The 25,043-nt window shown below is 40.5% G+C and overlaps 1 protein-coding gene across 2 annotated transcripts in view; it reads left to right on the forward strand.

The window, feature by feature from the left end:
* LOC140485983 (sorting nexin-24-like) overlaps positions 1–20,301 on the forward strand; it is a 172,385-nt gene extending 152,084 nt beyond the window's left edge. For both annotated transcript variants that reach the window (XM_072584481.1, XM_072584471.1), the window contains 4 exons: positions 976–1,070; positions 12,331–12,363; positions 14,963–15,027; positions 19,662–20,301. In XM_072584481.1, the coding sequence (XP_072440582.1) occupies positions 976–1,070; positions 12,331–12,363; positions 14,963–15,027; positions 19,662–19,732 (264 nt within the window). In that variant the 3' untranslated portion in view covers positions 19,733–20,301. The remainder of the gene's footprint in view (positions 1–975; positions 1,071–12,330; positions 12,364–14,962; positions 15,028–19,661) is intronic.
* The last annotated feature ends 4,742 nt before the right edge of the window (positions 20,302–25,043 follow it).

Below are 25,043 nucleotides of genomic sequence, written 5' to 3' on the forward strand. Positions count from 1 at the left end.
TGTCACAGATTCATTTCCCTCCTGCTAGTCTGCCTGAGCTAGTCAATCCCCACTCCCCTCCCAAGAAAACACTTTAGACTTTTCCATATTATTTTCTTTTGCTTGAAGAAATGCAATGTACTTCCATGATTCTATTAATTTTCCCTCTCTTCCTCTAACCTGTCAAATTACCTTTTGCTATCACGAAGAACTTCATTAGCCACGTGGCTTCTCCAGCCACATTAGCCATGTGGCCACTTCAGCTACCACCACTCAGAAGCCATTAACCTGTCAGACTAACAACTTGCATAGCATAAGGGTTTGAAATTGGATCTCAAGCCTGCTACTAACTGTTGGAATAAGTCAATTCTGAGCCCGGTAGTTGGTCACTTTCTGTTGAATTAAATGTAGCATCTGACAAAAGTGGCAAAAAAACCTCCAACAGTACTAAATTTAATTCATACTTTAAATAGCTTTCCATGGTACCTGGTTACCATTTAGGATATATTCCATCTTACATACTCTCTACTGTAGAGAAACTCCCTGTTGCCCATTTCAAACAAAAGGACTCTTGCCCTGGTATCTGATGGATCCAGTAGGTTTGTGATCATAGTGAACCTGTTAGAGCTTCTTGGATAAGGAAATCTTCTATCCCTCCTCAAGGTAACTCCAACCTCCACTGTTGACATTTATCTGTTTTATTAAATGCTCCAAGCGTTCAGTTGCTTGAAATTCCATCTCTCCCATCTTCTACAAGGCAACTAAGATTCAATAGTAATTTCTGTTTTGCAATACCTACATCCCAAGGTGTTATTTTTAAAATGTTATATTAAACAGTTTCTCCATTTCTAAAGCTTAGAGCATTTGAGTACAAATGAATTTTCCAGTGTTTTCTGCAAAGTCACCATTATAGAAATCCAATTATTTTCATGACCAATATCATACCTTGTGAAAGCTTCTATATGTTTTGAATAAAGTTGTATTTGTTTTTGACAGGCTATTCTGAATGAGAATGAAGATCTACCTAAGATATTTCTAGACTTTCTTAACATTCGTCATCTCCCTGCTTTACCAAAGGTTGAAAGTTGCAGGTAAGTTAACTGTTTGTTTTGAAATTAGCCACTATCATCCACTCATTTGTATACTGTTGTGGTTCTGTTCGCCGAGCTGGGAATTTGTGTTGCAGACGTTTCGTCCCCTGTCTAGGTGACATCCTCAGTGCTTGGGAGCCTCCTGTGAAGCGCTTCTGTGATGTTTCCTCCGGTATTTATAGTGATTTGTTTCTGTCACTTCCAGTTGTCAGTTCCAGCTGTCCGCTGCGGTGGGCGGTATATTGGGTCCAGGTCGATGTACTTATTGATTGAATCTGTGGATGAGTGCCATGCCTCTAGGAATTCCCTGGCTGTTCTCTCTTTGGCTTGTACTATAATAGTAGCGTTGTCCCAGTTTAACTCATGTTGCTTGTCACCTGAGTGTGTGGCTACTAAGGATAGCTGGTCATGTCGTTTCGTGGCTAGTTGGTGTTCATGGATGCAGATTGTTAGCTGTCTTCCTGTTTGTCCAAAACAGAGAACAGCCAGGGAATTCCTAGAGATTCCCAGTGCCTAGAAAAGTTATTTTGCAAAGTGACCAATTTTAGCATTTGAAAGTTAACATGTCTCTAGACGCCAGATTAATAATAACATTGTGTACAGTACATGAAGAGGAACTGATATAGTGGTAATGTCACTGGAATGGTCTAGCAATCCAGACTAATGCTGTGAGGACATAGGAGAAAATTCCACCATGGCTAATGGTAGAAATTAAATGAATAAAATTACTAATGTTCTTGAGAGAAGGAAATCTACCATCTAGCCTGTGTGTAACTCCAGGCATACAGCAATGTAGTTGACTCTTAACTGATCTCTGAAATGGCCTGGTAAGCCATGCATCTCAATGCCAACTAGGAATGGGCTGCAAATGCTGGCCTTGTCAACGTCATATAAATGCACCAAGAAAGAGTAAAGGATAATTCAAAACCCTTGTGAACTTTAATAAGAGACTTCCTAACGATCAAATGATTTTATGTACACCTTTAATTTTCACTGAAACTCTGTATTCCTGGTGACAGAATACTCAGGAAATCCTTCTCTGTTCCCCATGTGTCCCAAACATACTGTAATCAGCCCTCTCCTTTCAGAGGCACAGGAACCTTCCCCACACCACGCAACATACACTAATTATTCCCTCTCTGCCTGACTGATCCCTCCACCACACACACACACACACACACACACACACACACACACACACACACACACACTCTGCAATCAACCTTTCTCCCACTCACAAACAGGAAATCCACCCTTCACTTGCTTCCTTAACCGGTGTAATTAGCCCCTGTTGTCCACACAGACTAATCAATTCCTCTCACTTCCCACCCATTACAGACACTAATTGTCCCCTTTCCAAATCTTCCACACCACCCCAACATATACACAGATACTCACTCACTGTAATCAGTCCCTCCTCCCAAACCTCCATACACTTTGGCCAGTGCAACAATGCAGCAGCTCAGGCAGTGTAAGCCTCAGCCTGAGCGAGTGTCTAGCTAATTCACCATCTCCATTCTTCTGATGTGCCTACCTGCCATTGCCAATGAAGCATTTCACATTTTCTTTTGACATATTCATTTGACATACTCATAATTAAAATTGCTGTCCCTGTTGACAGCAGTTCCCTGGTGCAGTCTCCTTGGCAAGGCCTCATTTGCAGTCAACTTGCTAATAAACAAGTGCTGATTACCCATGCAGTACAAATTGTTGCTTCCTTCAAAAATTTGGAATTCTTGTAAGTGTCCTGATGAATGCAGCTCTAAAAGCTTTGCCAGCATATCACTTTTTTCAGTAATATTCATGCGAATTTTACTTTGTGAATTTTACTTTGCAAACTCCACTTGAACAAACTTACACCTGTAGGAAAGCCATGTACTTGAAGTTTTCCAGTTACAGACTGTATCATGTAATAATTAGAAAGTTTACTACCCCATCAACCTCTCCTAACTCTGCACCCTCAGTTACTACCCACCCAAGAACTGACACCTCCTCAGACTCCAGTTAGTTTTTGCAGATTAATTCCAATCTCGGCTAAGGTATAATGAGTCCCCTACATAAAATATTTACTGTTTTTCTTCTCCAACACCATTTACAGAGGAAGCAGGCCATCAGTGCTTAGGTTGGATCCAATGGAAGGCTTCAGTGAGAGAAGGATGGAAAAGGCAAGAGAAATCCATAACTCATGACAAATTGATTTGTTGTATTGTTGGCAACTGGTGGGAATCTCGTTTCTGACTTGGAAAGAGAAGCTAAACATCGAGCATGAGCAGGATGGGCTTCGCCTGAGCTTCAATGCAGGGTTTGCTCTTGAAGGCGGATCTTACTGAGATTAACATCTGGATCCACTGAAGATTGTGGCTTCAGTATGTTCCATTGTTCAGCTGTGATAAAGTTTGGCTCATCCAGTACTGTATCTCACATCAGGGGCAGTGGAGGAATTGAAAGAGATGTTTGTTTGAAACAGCTGAGTGTCACTTGTATACATGAGGAAGCTAATGCCATGTCTCAGTGACATCACCAAGAGGTAGCAGATGGATGAGAAATAGCAAAGGGCAAGAATAAAGAATGGGGGAAATCTGGGAGATAATTGTCCTGGGCTTGGAAGAGAATCCAGTTTCGGTTCTTCTCTAGTTAAGCTGAATATGTAGGAGTGGCACTCGAGGAGAACATGTCTAATTTGCTGGACATGGAAGGGTAGGGTGTTATTATCAACTATTGGAAAGTAATTTTGTGTCTAGTTCTTTAACTGTTGGATTACAAAACTGACTGATTCTAGATAGTTTCTAAACCTAATTCATTGATTGAATTTTATTATTTATGAATGAGATGGATATAGTTCTTAGGGCTAAACTGTCCAAAGGGTATGGGACAAAAGAGGGAGTGGAGTACTGAGTATAATAATTAGCCATGATCATATCAATGGACCAGGCTCAAAGGTCCAAATGGTCTACTCCTGTTCCTATTTTCTATGATTCTTGACTATGTGACTTGTAATATTGTGGCTGTAAGTTTTCTTTATTTACAAATACCCTACATGGGATCAATTCATAGATAGTGTAGTCAGTTGATCAAGCTGATGCCTTTGTTTTCCTTTTGTCCCTTTTCCTGTCATTGGTATGGGATGGTGATGAGCCTTCTTGTACTCCTGGTTTTATATTTTCAGTTGGTTGTGCTGAGAAGCCCTTTGTAACAAGATGGTGCTAGTTAATAAAGTTCATGTTGACCATTTAGGGATTGGGCCATGCTCAGTCCTGCAGGTCAAGTGCATACAGTCAGCTAATCACATGTTCTGTATGGGGCTCAAGCAGATGGTTGTCTCTGACAATCCTTGGAGTGTTGTGAGACGTTCTATAGAGGAAGTGGTCCTCCTGGGAGCAGATGCAGTGGAAGAAGTGGGAGTAAGGGAGCAGTTTAATTTGATTAGCTAGGGATAATGAGAGGTATCTATACAAATGCTCTTAAACTTATTGCTTTTCACTCCTGACCATCGAGATAAGAGCTGAGAAGGAAAGGGAGGGGAGATTTCAAGATATGGCCTGTTACAGACAATAGAGGCTGGGCTTATCTTTGCATTCCAGGATGATTCTGAAGGAGTGAGCTGTTTGGCAGAGGCCTGTCAACCCAGATAGTGCCTGATGTAGCAAACCAAATCTGGTGACCTGTATTGTACAAAATAGTTTACCATTTAAACCATTGGACTTATTCAGAGGATGTAAGGCCACACCAGGGAGAATAATCATGGTGAGGGAGAGGAAAGCTTTTACTGAGAAGGTGAACATCAGTGGTGGAACGAAGGTGTGACTGAGCAACTACAGAAATGTCGTGGCAAATATGCAACTGCAACAAAGACTAAACAACATTGAAATTTGAAAGTGTGTTGAAAGTGGTTTGGAGAAGAGTTAATTTTTAAAACCGATTGGTTCCAAAATTTCAGCATTTTGTTATATCCTTGGCTTTGCTCCTTTAATTAATTTGCGATTTTTTTGAGGGATAAAAGGATTTTCCATAACAAATATTACAAATTAATTAATCATCAAAGCCAATGATATAACAAGATGCTGAATTATGATATGTAGTACTTTCTGGTATGATTTTATTCTGTAAGAACCAGAAAAGAACATAGTAGATACCATACATGACTTCTAATAGACACCATACCACAATAATTGGTTAACTATTAAATCTCAACATAAATATGCCAAACATGTGTAGTGAGGATGTGTGAAACTCTTGTCAAATTTATAAAACAGCCTTTTAATCATGAACACAAGAACAGTGTGTTGAGAGATTCATCCTAAAATTGTCATTTTAAAATCTTCTTGATCAGACTTGCAACAAAGATGGAAAGTTTATTTGTTTTACCATCAAACAGATCAAACTTGTGATGGTGGCTTTTACTTCTTCCATGAAAGACAGACACTACCATAACAGTTGTCACAGAAGAGATTTGAATGCTGAACAGCAGGAGTAAGATGGTTTCTGTTAGTGTTATGACTTTATGGCTCCCACCCAAAAAGTGGAGGGACTGATTAAGACCAAACAAGAAGGGCAAAGAAATTAAAAGGTAATCAATAAAGGCAAAAGGAGAGAAAACAAAAATATTCAAGTGAACCAATGAAAATTAAGCAATAATTCATCCTTTCAGTCCTTCATTTTTTGTCTCCTTATGACAAGTGCAATATAAAAGTTAAAACTCCTGGGGATTCAAGATGGCGGCGACCCAGCAAGTCTGAGTCTATAGTGCTCTTCCCAAGACTTGGGCAAAGTGGGTCACCCACCCCCACCACACTCACCCAATCACTTAAAACTGTTGTTTAATTTAATTAGTTGCTTAGTATTAAAGTTAAATAATTTAATCCTTAGTAAAAATGACTAAAGGGAAGGGAGCCCGCAACTCTCAGCAAGCAGGGACCCCTCCCCCATCCTCTCCAGCGGCAGCAGAGGCGTCCACAGCTGCCCCGGGGGACTTACCTACGGTTGCAAGCCTCGTGGAAATGATTTCCAAATTGGATTTGAAGATCGACGCTTTCATTGAGGAATCCCAAGGTCGATGGGACTCACTCTCAGCCGCCCTGCAAAAGCACGACCGAGACATTAAGGAAATCGAGCACCGAGTTGGAGGGGCGGAGCTAAAGGCCGCGACCTCCGAAACTACAGTGCAATCGACCGTGGATCGGGTCCGGACTCTCGAACAGCGAGTCCGGACCTTAGAGAATCACATTGATGACCTCGATAATCGAGGTCGTTGAAAAAATATTCGTTTGCTGGGCCTTCCCGAACGGGAAGAGGAAGGCCAGCTTACAGTATTTTTCCAACAGTGGCTGCCACAGTTTTTAAATCTAGAAGATGGATCAGGCCAGGTAAGGGTAGAATGGGCCTACCGGATCACAATACGCGGGCCTGGCTCGAACCAGCGTCCACGCCCGGTCCTGTTCCGGCTGCAGAGCTACAGGGAGAGGCAGATACTCCTAGAAGCTTCTAGAAATCTTGGAAAAGACCCCCAAGCCATGATCTATAAAGTATCCAAGATCATGTTATTCCAGGACTTTTCCCCAGCTCTGGTCCGAAAGAGGAAGGCATTCGATGAGGCGAAGAAGCGTTTAAGGGACTTAAATATTCAGTACTCCTTACGCTACCCAGTGACGCTACGCTTTAACCATGAAGGATCCGTGTATAACTTTGGATCGCCAGAAAAGGCTAAGGAATTCTTGGACTCTCTTAGATAAATTGTAAGAGATAAATGAATGTTGGTTTGCCTTTTCCCCTACTTCGATTTATATCCCCCTTTTTTTTTCTTCTTTTTTTTCTTACCTTACTGTTTAATATTATCATGGGGGGGTGGGGAGGGATTTGATTTTCTCCCCCCACTTGGGGCTGTTTCCTTTTATTATCCTATGTATGTATGTGTGTATATATTATATATATATATAATGTCAGGAGGGTTGGTTAATGTTTGGGTGGAGGTGGTTACCTTATTCTATTTTGTTTCTGTCTTTAGGAGCGGGGTTGTCTTTTTCCCTTGCTATTTTGTATTATTATATTTAATTATTATTTATTGAGGTTGTAATTTTATAATTATATATGTTTATATATGGTATTAACATTACCAAATATATCCAGGTGTTGTGGTGGGTGGGGGTAGGGTGCTCACTGTTAACTCTAGCTTTGTATTATATCTGAATTCTCCTCATTTTGTTAAGGAGCGCCTTGGTTAAGGGTGGGGCATTGGTTGGGAGAGAATAAGATGGACCTTTGGAAAGGAAGTGACACCCTCTGGGAACAAGGGGGAATATCTCCTTTTAAACACATTTTTTTTTATTATTTAGAATTAATTTTTTATTACACCGTTGAGAGTGTATTAGAGAGCCTTTATTTTTGTAAATTTTATATGTTCTATGCTCGAGATGTTCTGGATAGGGTTTCCCCTCCCAAGGGGTCTTGTATTGGCCTGGATGATTACGGTTGATCAGTCGGTTAAGTGGTGCACCTGGAATGTCAAGGGGAGTAATTCACCAGTCAAAAGGAGGAAAATATTATCAAATCTTAAGAAAGAAAGAGTTGATATAGCTGTCCTACAGGAAACACATCTTTTAGATAAAGAGCACCTGAAATTACGACAGGGTGGATTTGATCAGGCCTTTTTTTCTTCTTTTAGCTCAAAAAGCAGGGGAGTTGTTATTCTTGTTCGGAAGAATTTCCCTTTCAAAATCCTAAATCAGATAAAAGATGAATCTGGGCGATATATTTTGATTAAAGCCCTTATAAATGGAGAGGAATATGGGATTTTAAATTTGTACTGCCCCCTGGCACACCCCTTTAAATTTATAACGGAAGCCTTTTCAAAATTAATGGCTTTTGGTGCCCATCATACAATTATAGGGGGAGACTTTAATTGTATTATGCATCCGGAAATAGACAGGATTCCCAAGAGTAATGCAGGAGTATCTCCCAGATCTAGACAATTGGTGGATCTGAACAAAGAATTAGGATTAGTAGATGTATGGAGATGTCTTCATCCACAGGGCAGAGATGTTTCTTTCTACTCCAATCCACATAAATGTCATACCAGAATTGATGTGTTTTTTGCTCCCTCGATTTTTAAAAATTCCATATCATCCTGTAAAATAGGTAGTATAGCAATCTCCGACTACGCTGCTGTATACATGGAAACTAAGGCGAGGAATAATGGGACATCGCCTCGGCATTGGTGTATGGACCCCTTTCTAATGAAAGATAGTAAATTTGTAAAGTACTTCTCTCAAGAATTTAAAACTTTTTAATAAATTAATTCAGGTACGGCTAGCAACCCATCAATGATGTGGGAGACCATCAAAGCTTACACGCGAGGTTTGATCATCTCCTACTCAGCGACCCAGAAAAAATTGAAGGGAGAACAACAGCGTCTGCTCGAAGCTCGCTTAAAAGCAGCTGAAACAGCATACGCTGATAGACCTTCTATTATTAAATTGCAAATGATTACGGCTCTTAGGACAGCTCTAAACACTACGCTTACCCAAACGGCTAAGAGGAAAATACTATTTGCAAAACAAAGGTTGTATGAATATGGCGACAAACCGGGTAGATACTTAGCATTTCTTGCAAAGAAAAAAAAGGCCCCTCAAACTATTACGTCTATCAAGGAAAGTTACAGGTATTCTGACCCATGATCTTAAAAAGATTACTGCAATCTTTAGAGAATTTTTTTCTGAGTTATATAAATCACAGGATTGTGAAGACAGGACTAGGAGGATGCAGTCATTTTTTAAAAATTTGACCTTTCCGGGCCTAACGCCGGAACAGGTATCGGTCCTAAATGCTCCTCTAACAGTCCAAGAAATACTTGATGTAATTAAGCAACTTCAGAGCAGTAAGGCACCGGGCCCAGATGGTTTTCAAGCTGAATTCTATAAAGAATTTACAGAAATATTGGCTGGTCCACTTATGGACATGTATAATTATGCATATAGTCAGGGCAGTCTCCCGCCTTCACTGAAAGAGGCAAATATCTCTCTTATCCTTAAAAAAGGAAAGGATCCAGAAGATTGTACATCATACAGACCAATATCCTTGCTAAATGTAGATTTTAAAATCCTTTCTAAAACGTTAGCACTGAGACTAGAAAGGGTACTGCCACATATTATAAAGGAGGATCAGATGGGTTTTATTAAGGGCCGTAGATCATCCAATAATATTAGAAGAGTTTTGAATATGATTCAAGCCTGCCATCAGGGAAAGATACCAGGAGTAGTAGTTTCATTAGACGCGGAAAAGGCATTTGATAGGGTTGAATGGTCATATTTGTTTTATACATTAGAAAGGTTTGGCGTTGGACAGGTGTTTACCAAATGGGTCTCAACATTGTATAGTGATCCCAAAGCAGTTGTGGTTACCAATGGATTAGGTTTGGATAGTTTCAATGTGGGTAGGGGCTGCCGTCAGGGATGTCCTCTCTCGCCATTGTTATGCTAATAATTGAACCACGAGCAGAAGCCATACGAGCTGATCCTAAAATAACGGCCCCGAGGATTGGTACAGGTAAACATAAAATTACCCTTTATGCAGATGATGTTCCTCTATTCCTTAGTAATCCTCTGATGTCCGTACCTCGCTTAATCCAAGTTATTAATACATTTAGTACATTCTCAGGCTATAAAATTAATTTTTCAATGGGTGGCCTTGCTATGATACCCCACTTAGTGGACGGATCCCTTTTTCCCTTTCGTTGGTCCTTGGAGGGCTTCTTATATTTAGGCATTTTTATTACCCCAATATTTGGTCAGTTGTACAAGGCTAATTTTGTACATTTACTGGAAAGGATAAGGCAGGACCTCCAGCGATGGGGAGACCTTCCAATTTCCTAGCTGGGTAGAATAGCACTAATTAAAACGAATGTCCTGCCCCGTTTCTTATATCCTATGAGAATGCTTCCGGTGATGCTGCCGAGGCTGGCTCTACATAAATTATATGGCTGGCTGGGTTCCTTTATCTGGAATTATAGAGGGCCGCTCATTAAGCTGAAGAAGCTACAGCTTCCACAGACAAGGGGAGGATTGGACTTCCCAGATTTTAGGAAATATCAGTTAAGTTCCCTATTAAGTTACATAGCTGATTGTGGATCAGACAAGACCCAATCTGGTTGGACATCGAGGCCTCTCAAGTAAAATACCCACTTATTAACCTCTTATTTTCAGACAAGAGGAAAATCATCACAGATCACTGTAAAAACCCTATAATACTAAACACAATTAAGGCTTGGAATATAATGCGGCAAAATGAGGGTAATTCACATAAAACATCTCCCTATGCACCGATAGTGGGAGCATGGGGATTCCAACCGGGATTTACAGATGCCACTTTTAAACTCTGGAGATCCAGGGGTATCTCATGTCTAGGGGACCTATTTAAGGATGGGGTCCTGATGTCTTTTGAACAGCTGTGTCAGAAATTCGGATTACCTAATGGAGACTTCTTTCGATATTTCCAAATTCAAGACTATATACAGAAGAAGACTACGTTAATAGATAGTCTTTATAAATCAGATAGAGAATGTAGAGTCCTACGACCAGTGGGGGTATCTTCTGTCAGTACTATCTATCATTTACTACACAAAGTAGTATCGGGAGATATGGATAAATTGCTTAAAACATGGGATCAGGATTTGGGATAGAAATCTCTATAGAAACATGGAATGATATTTGGGAAAACACCAGAAAAATTACTATCTGTAACAGAACCCAGGCTATCCAGCTGAAGATACTTCATAGGGCCCATATAGCACCGGTTCGATTAGCAAAATGTAAGGCAGGAGCATCTCCAATGTGTCCCAAATGCAAAATAGAGGTGGGCACTCTTGTACATTGCCTATGGACCTGTCATAAGATCCGTAGATATTGGACTAAAGTAGCAAGTACCCTGACAGAAATTTTAGGAACGGAAATTAAAGTGGACCCTGTATCTCTCCTTTTGGGCTTTTCGAACCTTCCCTCCCTGGACAATAACGGGAAGAGACTATTTTCTATTCTCTTGTTCTCTGCAAGGAAAAATATTTTGGTGAACTGGGTGGCAGAGGGCCCCCCTGGACTTTCAAATTGACACAGGTTAATTATGGAATGTATTCCCCTTGACTTCCTTACCAATATGGTGCACCAAAAAACCGAATTATTTTATAAAATATGGCAGCCCTTCTTGAATTACATAAATACAGATATTTCTGCTATCCTAACAAGGGCTTTTATTTAATTGGGATTGCGAACCTGGCTGGTCCGGGGCCCCTTGGGAGAGGAATCCCGCATGAATATGGGTTTTATTACATTTGGTGTTAATACATTCCAAGCATGTAGGAGACTTAAATGTACACTCTGGTTAGTTGTAGGTTAGATTAGTAGATAGTGGAGTTTTGTTTTTTTTTCTTTGTCGGTATTTTTTCTGTTGTTAAATTTTGGCTATTGTATATTTGATTTAATTGTATATTAATGTTTGTACTTAAGAGTTTTGTTTATTTATGTAAACTTGTTAAAATGTTAAATTTCTAATAAAAATATCTATTAAAAAAACTTAAACCTCCTAACCACACCCATTATGCTTTGCTAAATTTTTGGCAATCTTACAATCTTCAAATTGGAGTTTGCTAATACACCCTATGCTATTTGGTTGGAGTGAGTTGGTTACTTCAGTTGATTGGACAGCCATTTTGTGCTGCACAATGGCTGCAGCTGAGGTTATTATGCCATATTATCATGCCTTTCCTGATGAAGGTATTATGCCAGGAAGGTCGATTCTCCTGCTCCTTGGATGATGCCTGACCTGCTGTGCTTTTCCAGGACCACAAATCAACTCCCGCCATCTTCTCAACCTTGCCCTGAGCCCAAGGCATAGTGACCCTCGGGTTAAACTCATCACAGTCATCTCTCGCTAATGAGAACACAGTTATCATTCTCGGAGACTATGGTGACTTTACTTTTACCTAGTCAAAAATGACAACACCACACCGTCCAACACTGGCACCTCCGCATCAGCAATTAATTATGGCTGATCAATGAGAAGGAAGTTTAATTTTGAGGAGATGATATTGCCTTAGACGCCTTCCCTCTTGTCACAGGATAGTGGGGTTTATGGAACAAATGAAAATCCCCCCAAAAAACCTGACCATTTGTTAAACCTCTAGCTAATTGTTTTTTCAGTAACTACATAGGTATTATAATTAATAGGCAAAATATCAAGTATGATGTTAATGTGTTAAAATAATTTTCATTTTTAGTTCCATTGATGACTGTGATTATGAAGAATTCAGGTAAGATCTCATCATTTCTCTTCAATCTACTTAGTTGAGAACAAGCTAAGTGAAGTGTTAAGCCACATATTTCATCAACATGCCATCCACCTTCAGCATCATCTTATTGGTACGAAGCAACTTTTAAATCTGTGAAAATCAGTTTACTTGTGAAATCTCAAATACAATCAAGAAAACTGAGAAACTCTGGCTGTGAATATTGAACATTTCCAGATCAATACATAGATCAGGAAAATTGAACTGATTAATCCTAAAGGCACAAGCTACGTAGATATCTTTACCAGTGCTGCCAACTAAATCCACCGTAGGATGTTCAGGACACCATAACATTTCAAGATATGAGATTTCCAAATACTCAAATTTACCAAAGGGTATAATACACCATCCATCATGACCAAGTATTCTTCCCTTCACCTTGCTGTCAATCCTTGGGACTTCCACAAAAACTTTAAGGAAATCCATCACAGTTATGTTACTTAAAAGTGGAATACTTCTAGCCATTCCTGAACAACTAACTGAAGAAGAGAGCAGGTAGATCAGCAGATTAGTGACCATTACTATTCTTATGATCTGTGGATTTGAGTTAATTATCCCTAAGTTATTACTAAAGTCTAGGATCTTATTGTTTTGATCCTTTTGAATCAGCCCAGGGTAATGTTTTCATTCGGCTTTAAATCTTTTTTTCAAAAATAGAGGAGAAAGTACTTAGGTTTTGTTTGCTCTGACCTGATAGTATAAAGACATCTATCATTGAATATTTGAATAAAGTAGCCTCATGCTGACGTATTATTTTGAGGACAGTCTTAACTTTGCCTTCTTCCCCCCTCAACCTTTTGAGTGGGTAGAGTTCAAGGGATTTGTCCAAAAAACCTAAAGCAGATGTGACATAGCTATCAACTACTGTAAAAGAGGAAAATATCTTCAGTACAATTTGTTTTTGACTGGAAGCTTAAAAAGCTTCTTCTGTATTCTATTTGCCAAGACCTTGAATGTATAAATCAATTAGTTATATTGGAAGCGAGGTGTTTCTTCTCGGTTATATTTATTTGATAGGGTATGAATCAAGTTTTGTGATCTTTCTAATTGAGATCACACTTCCTGTGCTCCTTTTTAAACAGTAAATCTTTCTCAGTCCTCTTTGGGACATCATAGAACTTGTCATAGTACTTCTTATGTCTCTCAGTGATCTTTTGGAAAATAGCATTTGGATCATGGCAGGATAAGGAGCAGTAGAAGGTAATTTAGCTACACAGACCTGCTCAGTCATTATATCACACTTAATCTGTCATTCAAACTTACTTACCTGATGTTTGTCATACTCCTTGAAACAAACAGTTAGCAAACATCTACTGAACTTAGCCATGAAAGTTTCATTGGCCCAGCATCCTCAACTCTTTTGGGATGGAGAATTCTAGGTTTCCATGAAATGGAACAGGTACTTACTTCTGTGCCAGATGGCCTTGCTTAAACTTCAAAAATTAGTCTCCTTATTTTGGATTGATCCCCCACAAGGGGAAATGTTTTATCTGTGTCTACTGTAATAAATGCTTTATTACAGTAAATATCACTTAGATCACCTCTTAACTCCCTAAACTCAAAGGAATGTAAACAGCTTTATGCAACCATTGTCTACTTACCTTCATTAAGACCTGGAATGGTTAGGAAACTTAAAGGAAGTCAAGAAATATTCACATGGTTCACAACAGCTCATCTGTTTTGTACTTTAACTCATCCAGCGTCATATTGATCTTTTGTAACGTTTTTAAAGCTGAATGAATACTTACTACCTTTCATTAACAGTATATTTTTTCCTCTATTTACTCCTTTATGTCCTCACATCTTAATCGTCCATTGTACCTTAATTATATTCTGAACTCACCTTACTTGGCTTACTATACAATCGTAGTACCCCTTCAAAAACTATTCAAAAGGATGACCCTATCTTTTTTGACAATCAGCTTTGAGCCTTTTATTTTAAATAGGAACTTGTCAATTATGTGGGTGTCTTTTTTTTGAATTGAGTCAGTTATTTAATTTTTTGCTCTGTCTCCAAACCGATATATCCAAAAGATACTCAATAGAAAGATACTTAGACACCTGTGATTCAATGGAATCCTTGTTGGGAACTTCAGAAGTTGTTTTTAAGAAGATTTTTATTTTTAACAAAATCTTTGATTGTTGAAGCAATTTTTAAGAAGTCACTGAAAGATATTCTTTTTAAAAAAAAGTATTGTTTTGAGACATGAACATCACTGGCAAGACCAGCATTTATTACCTAAAATTAATTTACCTTGAAAAGGTGACAGTGAGCCATATTCTTCAACTACAGCAGTCCACATGGCATAGTACTTCCACTCTACTGTTAACAGAGAGTTCAAACTGTTTGTAGTACACCTGAACTTTTAAAATATAAAGCAGCAAAATAACATTAAATCATACGACTTGCTGTATGGTAAACATGTTATCAAACCTTGCAATGAAATAATGTTTTTTTATGACATAATTCACAATCTCGGAGTTGAAAGCAAATTGGTACGTCTCTTGAATAACTGTGTTGGTGATTCCAGAATACTGACATTCTTGTCCTTGACCTTTCCAGCAAACTATCCCACCAGCCAGTACTGCTTTTCCTGAGGGATCCATTCATCTTACCAACAGCCACCGGTAATCAACCTGTCATCTGTTAACAGCTCTTTAGTGTTTCAGCCCTTACCACTGTAACATTATGTGAAAATTTAACTGAAGGCTAACATAAATCTAGTAGATTAAATGTTTGTAAAGGTGATGTAATGATTGGTGTTTTTCTTCTCCTCCCTTCCCTCCCTCTTCTCTTTCCTGAAAAATTTGTTCACACTTATATGCTGGAGTATTATTGACATGCCAATTCCAGAGTAATGCAGTTGACTGCTGATTTGAGATTGCTATGGTGATTGGAGCTCAGTTTAGGCATGTTTTCTTGTGTTTGAGTCATCTAGTTCAGACCATATAATAAGGTATGGACACCTGCGAGAGTGTGTCCTCAAAGCAGCATATTGTAAACCCAAACAGCTCTGAGGAAATTTTAATCCTTAGTAATCACTGAATGGTGGAAAATGGAAGCTTGATATAGTGCTGTCAGGCACAACTTGTTACTAAAATCTAACTCTCCCACCACCCAACAGAAAACCAATGTATTAATTAATTCTCTGTGGCCATCTATTAATTAATATTCCCTCTGCAAAATGTAGCAAGAGGACATGGATTCAAATCATTAGAAAAATATATAGGTAATTACCACCCAGGTAGCTCTCAACTTGCAATTTGCTAGGTATATAAAGAAAGATGAATTGATCTGAGAACAGCTAGTTAATCCTGTCTGTTTTGCCTCAACAGATTGTTTCCAACCTAATGGGTCCAGGGTAGTTATTTGGAGCTTTCTTCGACAAGGGTTAGAGGATACTGGATCAGTTATTGATTTTATATTCTGAGATAGATCATATGTTTTATTCAGCAAAGGTATTAAGGGAAAAGCCAAAGGCAGGAATATGGAGTTAGGCCACAAATCAGCCATGATCCCATTGAATAAAACAGGCTGGTGAGGCTGAATATCTACTCCTATTCCTACATTCTTAACACTGAACTCCTTTATGCTAAACTTCATAAACTCTCATCATGTCCCTTTGCTATTTTTTCCATACATGAGTAATTACCATCTGTTCCCCGAGAATTAGTTGGCAGATCTTCTGAGGAACAGCATTCACCATTGGATGCTGCTGTGCTCCAATGTACCTCTGATTCCACATTTTACATCGGTCTACCAAATCCAGATTTAGTAGAAATTCAGTGCACAGCATCTCTCAGGGAGCTGCATTGTTATTAAATAGTTATGGGAAGACAAACTACTTAAATGGAAGACATTCCTCCCTTCCCCAATAGTTTAAAATGATGAATTCTCAAAGTGCAGATTTGTAATATCTCCTCTGTCCTCATATTTCTATTATGAAAATATTGTTTTTATAACCACGAGACTTGTGAAAAGGCCACTCTCTTGTCTGCAGGTTTCAAATAAAGATTGTATTTGAGCATATGCAAGAGAACAGCTGTCTAATCATCAGAGGACCTTGCTCAACAATACAATGTTTACAGTACAGGCTTATCGAACACAAAGTTACTGTTGCTCGTAACAGTTTATGAATTTCACAACTCACGGCAATCTGGCATCACATGATTTTGTTTAACATCCTGGGATATTGCACATGGCAAACAATAGTAACTTAATGTTAACTTCCCATATTCATTCCCTTTGGACCCACTGGTTCAGGCCAACAGGCAGGACATTCCCAATGACCATTACTTTTAGGGATCCTACTGCTGCTTGGAAGACTTTGGACCTTGTACAAGTTTGGAGTTCACTTGAAATCACATATTCACATTCAGCGAAAGCTAATTTGCTCGGTTACTTTGGAGCCAAAGGAACTGCCCAGAAGCCAGTGATGATGTCTAGAACTGTAGATATTCTTCAGTCTGGGCTTAACCAGAGGATCGTAAGGCTAAAAGAGGAGGATATAAGGACAGGACTACTCGATCCAGAGCTGTGTAATCAATTGTCAATCTACACATTCCATCCAGTTTCAGGGTTGGCCACATGGGTGAGTTTGTTGTGGGAACTGTCCCTTGTAGTAACCCTCCTGCCATTGGATTGTTTACTGTTTTCCCAACTGTTACCTTTACTTCTGGTCTAATTGGGTTCTGGTGGTGAGCTACTGTCCTTAACCGCAAATTATCATTGCTTCTGTTTCTGCCCTCTGCCAATCCTGACTAAGTCTAATTAAACTGTCCTGAATGCCCAGAATTGGCCAGTCTAAATAGCCTTCTTCAATCATGCCACTTTCTCCATCACTGCCACAGTCGCTTTTGGAGTTTGCATTTTGTTTAACTTCTATCTTGCTTGCTCGTTGTAGGATGGTTCTGTAATCGTTGCCCAATGAGAATCCAAATCTAGAATTTTTTTGATGGTTTTGACTGAGTCCTTACTTTAAAATTTTAAGAAATAAAGTTATTCCAGGTGTGGATATATACTTTAGAGAATTCCTTATGTCTTGTATTTATTTTAGTATGTCCACTGGAGGTTTTGGATGACCCTTATCATCATTCTCTCATTACACTGTTGATTGCCCGGTGATCTGTCCTGGATATTACCTGGTTATTAGCTTCATTTTTGCCAGGACCTCAAGAACATTCAAGAAAAGAGAACTGGGCTAGGCCATTTGACGACTCGAGCTTGTTTCACTATTCAATAGAATCATGGCTGATCCAGCATTCCTAATGTCCACTTCCCTGCCCTTTCCCCATAATACCTGATCCTCTACTGATCAATAATCAAAGACAGCCTTAATTATACAAAATGACTCCCTCATCCCACAGTTCTCTGTAGCAAGAAGTTCAAAAATCTTCCAACCCTCAGAAGAAATTCCTCACTTGTGTGAGAACACCCATCTTTCGTCCTTTGAATGCATATTTCTTTCTTTGGTCCAACTGAAGCAATACAAGGGATTTGGACACAGTTGAAGAAAGGTCTGTTAATTATTGCTTGTGTTTTGCTCAGGTTGAAAGTTGCCTGCGTGGGTTGCAGTCATGGTCAGGTTTTGTCCAGGATTGTTTGTATCGGGTACCTATCACCACCTTGTCTCTATGCGAGCCAATTCAGCATTACAAAAAGTTGCATAAATAGACCTTCTCAGAGCCATCGCCCCCAAAGGCCCACTTTGGCACTAAGCCTCCAAAATCTGATCCCAGGCAAAACCATCCCTCTGTCCCTATTTGTGGGTCACATCTCCGAAGTTCCCCAAGTCTACTTCACCCAAATCCTGAGGGAACAGTGGCCTTGTGGGTGCCTCAGTCACCTTTACATGCTCACATGCTATTTCCTGTAAAGGCTAAATTCTGTCCTCTCAGTTTCTCTGTCTCCATCACATCTACTTTGACTATTGGATGCCAGAGGGGGAGCCTCAGAAATGTCTACCCTTTTCCTCAACAACGCATTCCCCACCACCATGGTTGACAGGGACCTTAGCCACATTCAACTCATCTTCCACACTTCTGCCCTCCCACACCACTTACAGGGTATGCCTGGTCCTCAATTGCCACCCCACCAGCCTCTGCATTCAAAGGTTTGTAAGCCATAATTTCCATTACCTCTGGGATGCCACCACTAAACACACATTCACTTTCTCTCCCTTGTCAACATTCCACAGGGATCGTTCCCTCTGGGACATACTGATGTACTGCACCTCCATTCCCAACACCTCTCCACATCCCCACTGCATCACCTTGTGCAGTTTTAGAAGGTGTAATACCTGCCCATTTACCTCCTCCCAATCCAAGGCCCCAAACATATCTTCCAAGTGAAGCAGCAACTTAGCTGTACTTCACTCAATCTAGTCTACTCTTTTTGCCGTTCACAATGTGGTCTCCTCAACATTGGGGAGATGAAATGCAGACTGGGTGACCGCTTTGCAGAACACTTACATTCTGTCTGCAAGAATGACCCCGAGTTTCCAGTTGCCTGCAACTTCAACACACCACTGTGATCCCACGCCAACATCTCTGTCTAGGGTCTGCTGCAGAGTTCCAGCAAGCCACAGTGCAAGCCTGATGAACAGCAACTCGTTTTTCTCTTGGGGACCATTGGATTCAAGAATCCAAGAATTTTAGAACCTGATTCCACCCTTCCATGTTTTTTAACCAGCCCTATGCCATGCTCCTATCCGTACTGTACATCTCTATGACTCTATAACACTGTTTGCTTTTGGTTTGTCTCATTCTCTCCTACTCTCAGCTCTCATCATCACTTATTCAGCTTTTCTTCTGTCCTAGCCTGCCATCCATAATCTCTTTGTTTACCTATCCCTTTCGTACCTCTCTCTGGGTTTCATCTCCACCTATCCACTCCCATCCTCCCCCAAACACCACCATTTTTAACATAAATACCGCCTTTTCCTACCTTCTATGAGTTGCAATGAAGAGTCACTAGTCTCAATGTTAAGTCTGCTTTCTATCCACAGATCATGCCTGACTTGCTGAATCACACGCAAAGTTTTGGTTTTTGTTACATAACTACTTGAGCCTGACTGACTCAGAGACTTCTTTACTGATTTAGTAGTGTTGCCAGTATTGTTTGATTTGTTGATTAATTACGTTGTCTTGAGAAAACATCCCATAGTCTCGCCAGTATATTGAAATAAAGACTCAACTATAGCTTTTGCTTTGATAGTAATGTTAACTATAGTCCTGATCTTTCTTTCTTTATGATCCCTTAGATGACTCCCCAAATGTAGTTATTGAAGGTGTTCTACATGGAATATACTATCCATATCTTCAACTGAGGTAGAGCAACATCTACTGCAAGAAAGGCATTTCAAGATATGCAACCACAAGATTAACCAGTAATTATCATTAAAAGATGCACTGTTTAATATGCAGTCATCAGCTTGGATTGATTTATCCTTGGCAAGTTGTACATTTAATGCTTAAATCACTAAATATTTTTAAACTTTTACAAAAGTTATTGCATAAACTTGTGTATATATAATATATAGACATTTAAAAAGGACTGCCATGTGAATGTTTATCACTGAATGCGTGACATATTTCATTATGAACCATGAGTTACATGTGGTAACCGTGTTATTTGAATTTTATGATCAAAAGCATTACTTCTTCATTAAATGGAGAACTTTTCTATTTTATTCCTTAGGATACTCCCTGTTGAGAAAATCCTAATCAGTGCACCAATGTTGTAAATAAACATTTTAAGGCAGAAATTTTACATTTAATCATGTCAAAATGAACTAATATTTATCTGTAAATCAGTGATCCTTGAGTATGTAATTTTGTTAACATTTCATTGAGGTGATGCATATCTATTATTTCATAAATTTATGTAATAAATTTGAACAGTACAGCACACAATTAATGAATGGTCTATCATTTTGACTTTTGTCCCCCACCCAGTGTATACTCTAAATTTTTCTTTGCTCATATTTTCAAATGCTGTTTATCTTAGAACATAGAACAATACAGCACAGAACAGGCCCTTCGGCCCACGATGTTGTGCCGAACTTCTAACCTAGATTAAGCACCCATCCATGTACCTATCCAAATACCGCTTAAAGGTCGCCAATGATTCTGACTCTACCACTCCCACGGGCAGCGCATTCCATGCCCCCACCACTCTCTGGGTAAAGAACCCACCCCTGACATCTCCCCTATACCTTCCACCCTTCACCTTAAATTTATGTCCCCTTGTAACACTCTGTTGTACCCGGGGAAAAAGTTTCTGACTGTCTACTCTATCTATTCCTCTGATCATCTTATAAACCTCTATCAAGTCACCCCTCATCCTTCGCCGTTCCAACGAGAAAAGGCCGAGAACTCTCAACCTATCCTCATACGACCTACTCTCCATTCCAGGCAACATCCTGGTAAATCTTCTCTGCACCCTCTCCAAAGCTTCCACATCTTTCCTAAAGTGAGGCGACCAGAACTGCACACAGTACTCCAACTGTGGCCTAACCAAAGTCCTGTACAGCTGCAACATCACTTCACGACTCTTGAATTCAATCCCTCTGCTAATGAACGATAATACACCATAGGCCTTCTTACAAGCTCTATCCACCTGAGTGGCAACCTTCAAAGATCTATGTACATAGACCCCAAGATCCCTCTGTTCCTCCACCTGACTAAGAACCCTACCATTAACCCTGTATTCCGCATTCTTATTTGTTCTTCCAAAATGGACAACCTCACACTTGGCAGGGTTGAACTCCATCTGCCACTCCTCAGCCCAGCTCTGCATCATATCTAAGTCCCTCTGCAGCCGACAACAGCCCTCCTCACTGTCCACAACTCCACCTATCTTCGTATCATCTGCAAATTTACTGACCCACCCTTCGACTCCCTCATCTAACTCATTAATAAAAATTACAAACAGCAGAGGACCCAGAACTGATCCCTGCGGAACTCCACTTGTAACTGGGCTCCAGGCTGAATATTTACGATCTACCACCACTCTCTGCCTTCGACCGGTTAGCCAGTTTTCTATCCAATTGGCCAAATTTCCCTCTATCCCATGCCTCCTGACTTTCCGCATAAGCCTACCATGGGGAACCTTATCAAATGCCTTACTAAAATCCATGTACACTACATCCACTGCTCTACCCTCATCCACATGCTTGGTCACCTCCTCGAAGAATTCAATAAGACTTGTAAGGCAAGACCTACCCTTCACAAATCCGTGCTGGCTGTCCCTAATCAAGCAGTGTCTTTCCAGATACTCGTAAATCCTATCCCTCAGTACTCTTTCCATTACTTTGCCTACCACAGAAGTAAGACTAACTGGCCTGTAATTCCCGGGGTTATCCCTATTCCCTTTTTTGAACAGGGGCACAACATTCGCTACTCTCCAGTCCCCTGGTACCACTCCCGTTGCCAGTGAAGACGAGAAGATCATTGCCAACGGTACTGCAATTTCCTCTCTTGCTTCCCACATAATCCTAGGATATATCCCGTCATGCCCGGGGGACTTGTCTATCCTCAAGTTGTTCAAAATGTCCAACACATCTTCCTTCCTAACAGGTATCTCTTCTAGCTTATCAGTCCGTTTCACACTCTCCTCTTCAACAATACGGTCCCTCTCGTTCGTAAATACTGAAGAGAAGTACTTGTTCAAGACCTCTCCTATCTCTTCCGACTCAATACACAGTCTCCCACTACTGTCCTTGATCGGACCTACCCTCGTTCTCGTCATTCTCAGGTTTCTCACATACGCATAGAATGCCTTGGGGTTATCCTTGATCCTATCCGCCAAGGATTTTTCATGCCCTCTCTTAGCTCTCCTAATCCCTTTCTTCAGGTCCCTTCTGGCTATCCTGTATCCCTCCACTGCTCTGTCTGAACCCTGTTTCCTCAAACTTATGTAAGCCTCCTTCTTCCTCTTTACTAGACATTCAACCTCCCTCGTCAACCAAGGCTCCCTCACACGACCATTTCTTTCCTGCCTGATCGGTACATACATATCAAGGACACGTCGTATCTGCTCCTTGAAAAAGTTCCACATTTCCATGACATCCTTCCCTGACAGCCTATGCTCCCAACGTATGCTCCTCAAATCCTGTCTTACAGCATCATAATTTCCCTTCCCCCAATTGTAAAATCTTCCTTGTTGTGCGCACCTATCTCTCTCCATAACCAAGGTGAAAGTCACAGAATTGTGGTCACCATCACCAAAATGTTCACCCACTAACAAGCCCACCACTTGTCCCGGTTCATTACCGAGTACCAAATCCAATATGGCCTCCCCTCTGGTTGGACACTCTACATACTGCGTTAGAAAAGCTTCCTGGACACACTGCACAAACACCGCCCCATCCAATCTACTTGATCTAAAGAGCTTCCAATCAATATTTGGGAAGTTGAAGTCGCCCATCTTCACCAGCAGACTTCTATACCATTGCAATTAAGTTGCAATGCTGAAAATTGCATTTCTGTAGCTTTTACATATTTTCCTATTGACTAACCAAATGACACCCTCAGCCAAGGTAGAGCATCCCACTTTCGAACGAACATATTCAACAGCCTGACTCGACTGGATAAAGCATCAGATTATTGTAACATAAACCCTCGGCTTTTGTTCAGAAATTCAAGTTTCTGTTAGTTGCACATTTCTCCATATAGTTTAAAAGAAGTGTTCAGTAGCACACTCTAACAAAGTTCCCAGAATAGTCAGCAGACCTAGCAGAATCTGTGGAGAGAAGTAGGGAGTGGAATTTGTTGCTTGCTGTGGTGACAGTACTGGCAGCTATGCTGACAAAAGACAGGCCAAGATGAAAAAAAGTCAAATTTTCACATTAATTCTCCTCATTTTCATCTCAAGCCTCAAATGGCAACTCTCTTCCTTGAGCAGTATCTACCTTCTTCACATGTGTTTGTATCTCATTAAAGCCCCAGCTCACCCGATTTCCATCCCACTTCCAATTCTCCTCTCCAAGAAACTACATGATGTAAATTTTCAACAGATAAAACAGAGTGGGTACCAGTCTTGGCAGCTGCAGATCTCGGCTATTGTACAGAAGAAGCAGTGATACAATGTTCAGCATGTTCTCTGGCCACCATCCTCTTTAACTCTTCACCCCCACAACTCCCCACAGGCAAACAATCAGCCTCACCACATTATACCTGCTGTCAGAGTAATTCAACTTCTACTTCAAGACACTAGTGCTGATGGGTACCTTCACCTTGCATGTTTCTGCCAGGATGCTTTGCATGCAGGGACGGTCAAGTGTCCCACGCACCAGGACAGAATACTTTTGTGCTGACATGAACACGTGCAATTTTTGGCTCTTATTTTCTTAGCATTTACTTACTTCTAGGCTGCCAATCACTGGTGGATGTCTTAGCACACGAGCTCTTGATTGCTCAGTTACAGGTCACCAATCTTTGCAATTTAGCTTGCTTTTTCACACAGAGAGACAAGTAGCTTATGATAGTGGAGACCACTGAACAGTCAGTCAGTTAGACAGAGGAGTGCACAATCACTGCGGCACAGTGCTACATCCACCCGAGTGGTGCAGCGTGAGCCAGGAGCTTGCACAGGGTGGGGTCAAGGGCAACTAATCGGTCAGTCAGAGACTCATCCAATTACTATAGGGTTGGCCACGGTCAGTCTTGTAGCTCAAGTACAAGCTGTGCAGGGATTCTGAGAAGGTCCATTAGTGCATTGTTGAGCTGTGAGCAACTTTTCTCGCAATGTGACAATGGGAAGACTGAGTATGATGGAAGTGGATGCAATAGCAGTTACTGATCATGCACAAGCAAGGATTTTAGTCAGGTCTCCCCAGAGAGTAAGCAGGAAGGGATAGATATTGGAGAAGGTGAGGTGGGGGAGAGCTCTTGAGTGGATGTGCTGCATGCGATACTGGGTTGTAGTCCATCAGCCTTCAAGTGAGGTGTGTTCTGTGGCAGGGTTAGATTGAGTGCAAGATAGCAGAGAGATGATTGTGGCATTTACCTATGCCAAGCCCATCATTGACCTTCTTGTGACACTACTGGGTTTCTCTTTTTACTCAGGACACAGCTACATTCATGCTATAATGTGTCCAGGCTGGCTGGCTGTCATGGTATGGGCCTCTATGGCAGCTAGCTTTTAAAAACTTGGCAGATGAACATGTCACACAGAGGTCAATAGTGCCATTTTGCCCATGTCATGATTGGGGGCGGGCAGAATGGTGCAGTAGTGGTGTCATATTTTGGGAGGCCACCATTAAAATCTAGTGGGCATTCCAGCAGGTTCTATGATGGCGTTCTCCGACTGATTTTTTTTAAAAATTCAGTCTCAGCTCAAGAAACATGAAACATATTCTAATTCCAAAATCGGAACTGTGGAAGATTTAAATCTTAATTCATTTATTATGCTCTTGTTGAAACAAGATGTCAAGAGGATATTACCCCTTAAGGGGGAAGATGTGGAACCAGGGAACACTTTTTTTCAAAATGCCTTCTAGAGAAGAGGTGAAATCATTATTTTCCTTTCAGAAGACTGTTGATCTGTGCAATTTTCTTCCCCAGAGAGGAGTAGAGGCTGGATTATGGAGTATTTTTCAGGTTGATTAGATTCTTTATTGACAAAGCAGTAAAGGTATAAA

Source organism: Chiloscyllium punctatum, chromosome 2, assembly GCF_047496795.1.
Source record: "Chiloscyllium punctatum isolate Juve2018m chromosome 2, sChiPun1.3, whole genome shotgun sequence".
NCBI lineage: Eukaryota > Metazoa > Chordata > Chondrichthyes > Orectolobiformes > Hemiscylliidae > Chiloscyllium > Chiloscyllium punctatum.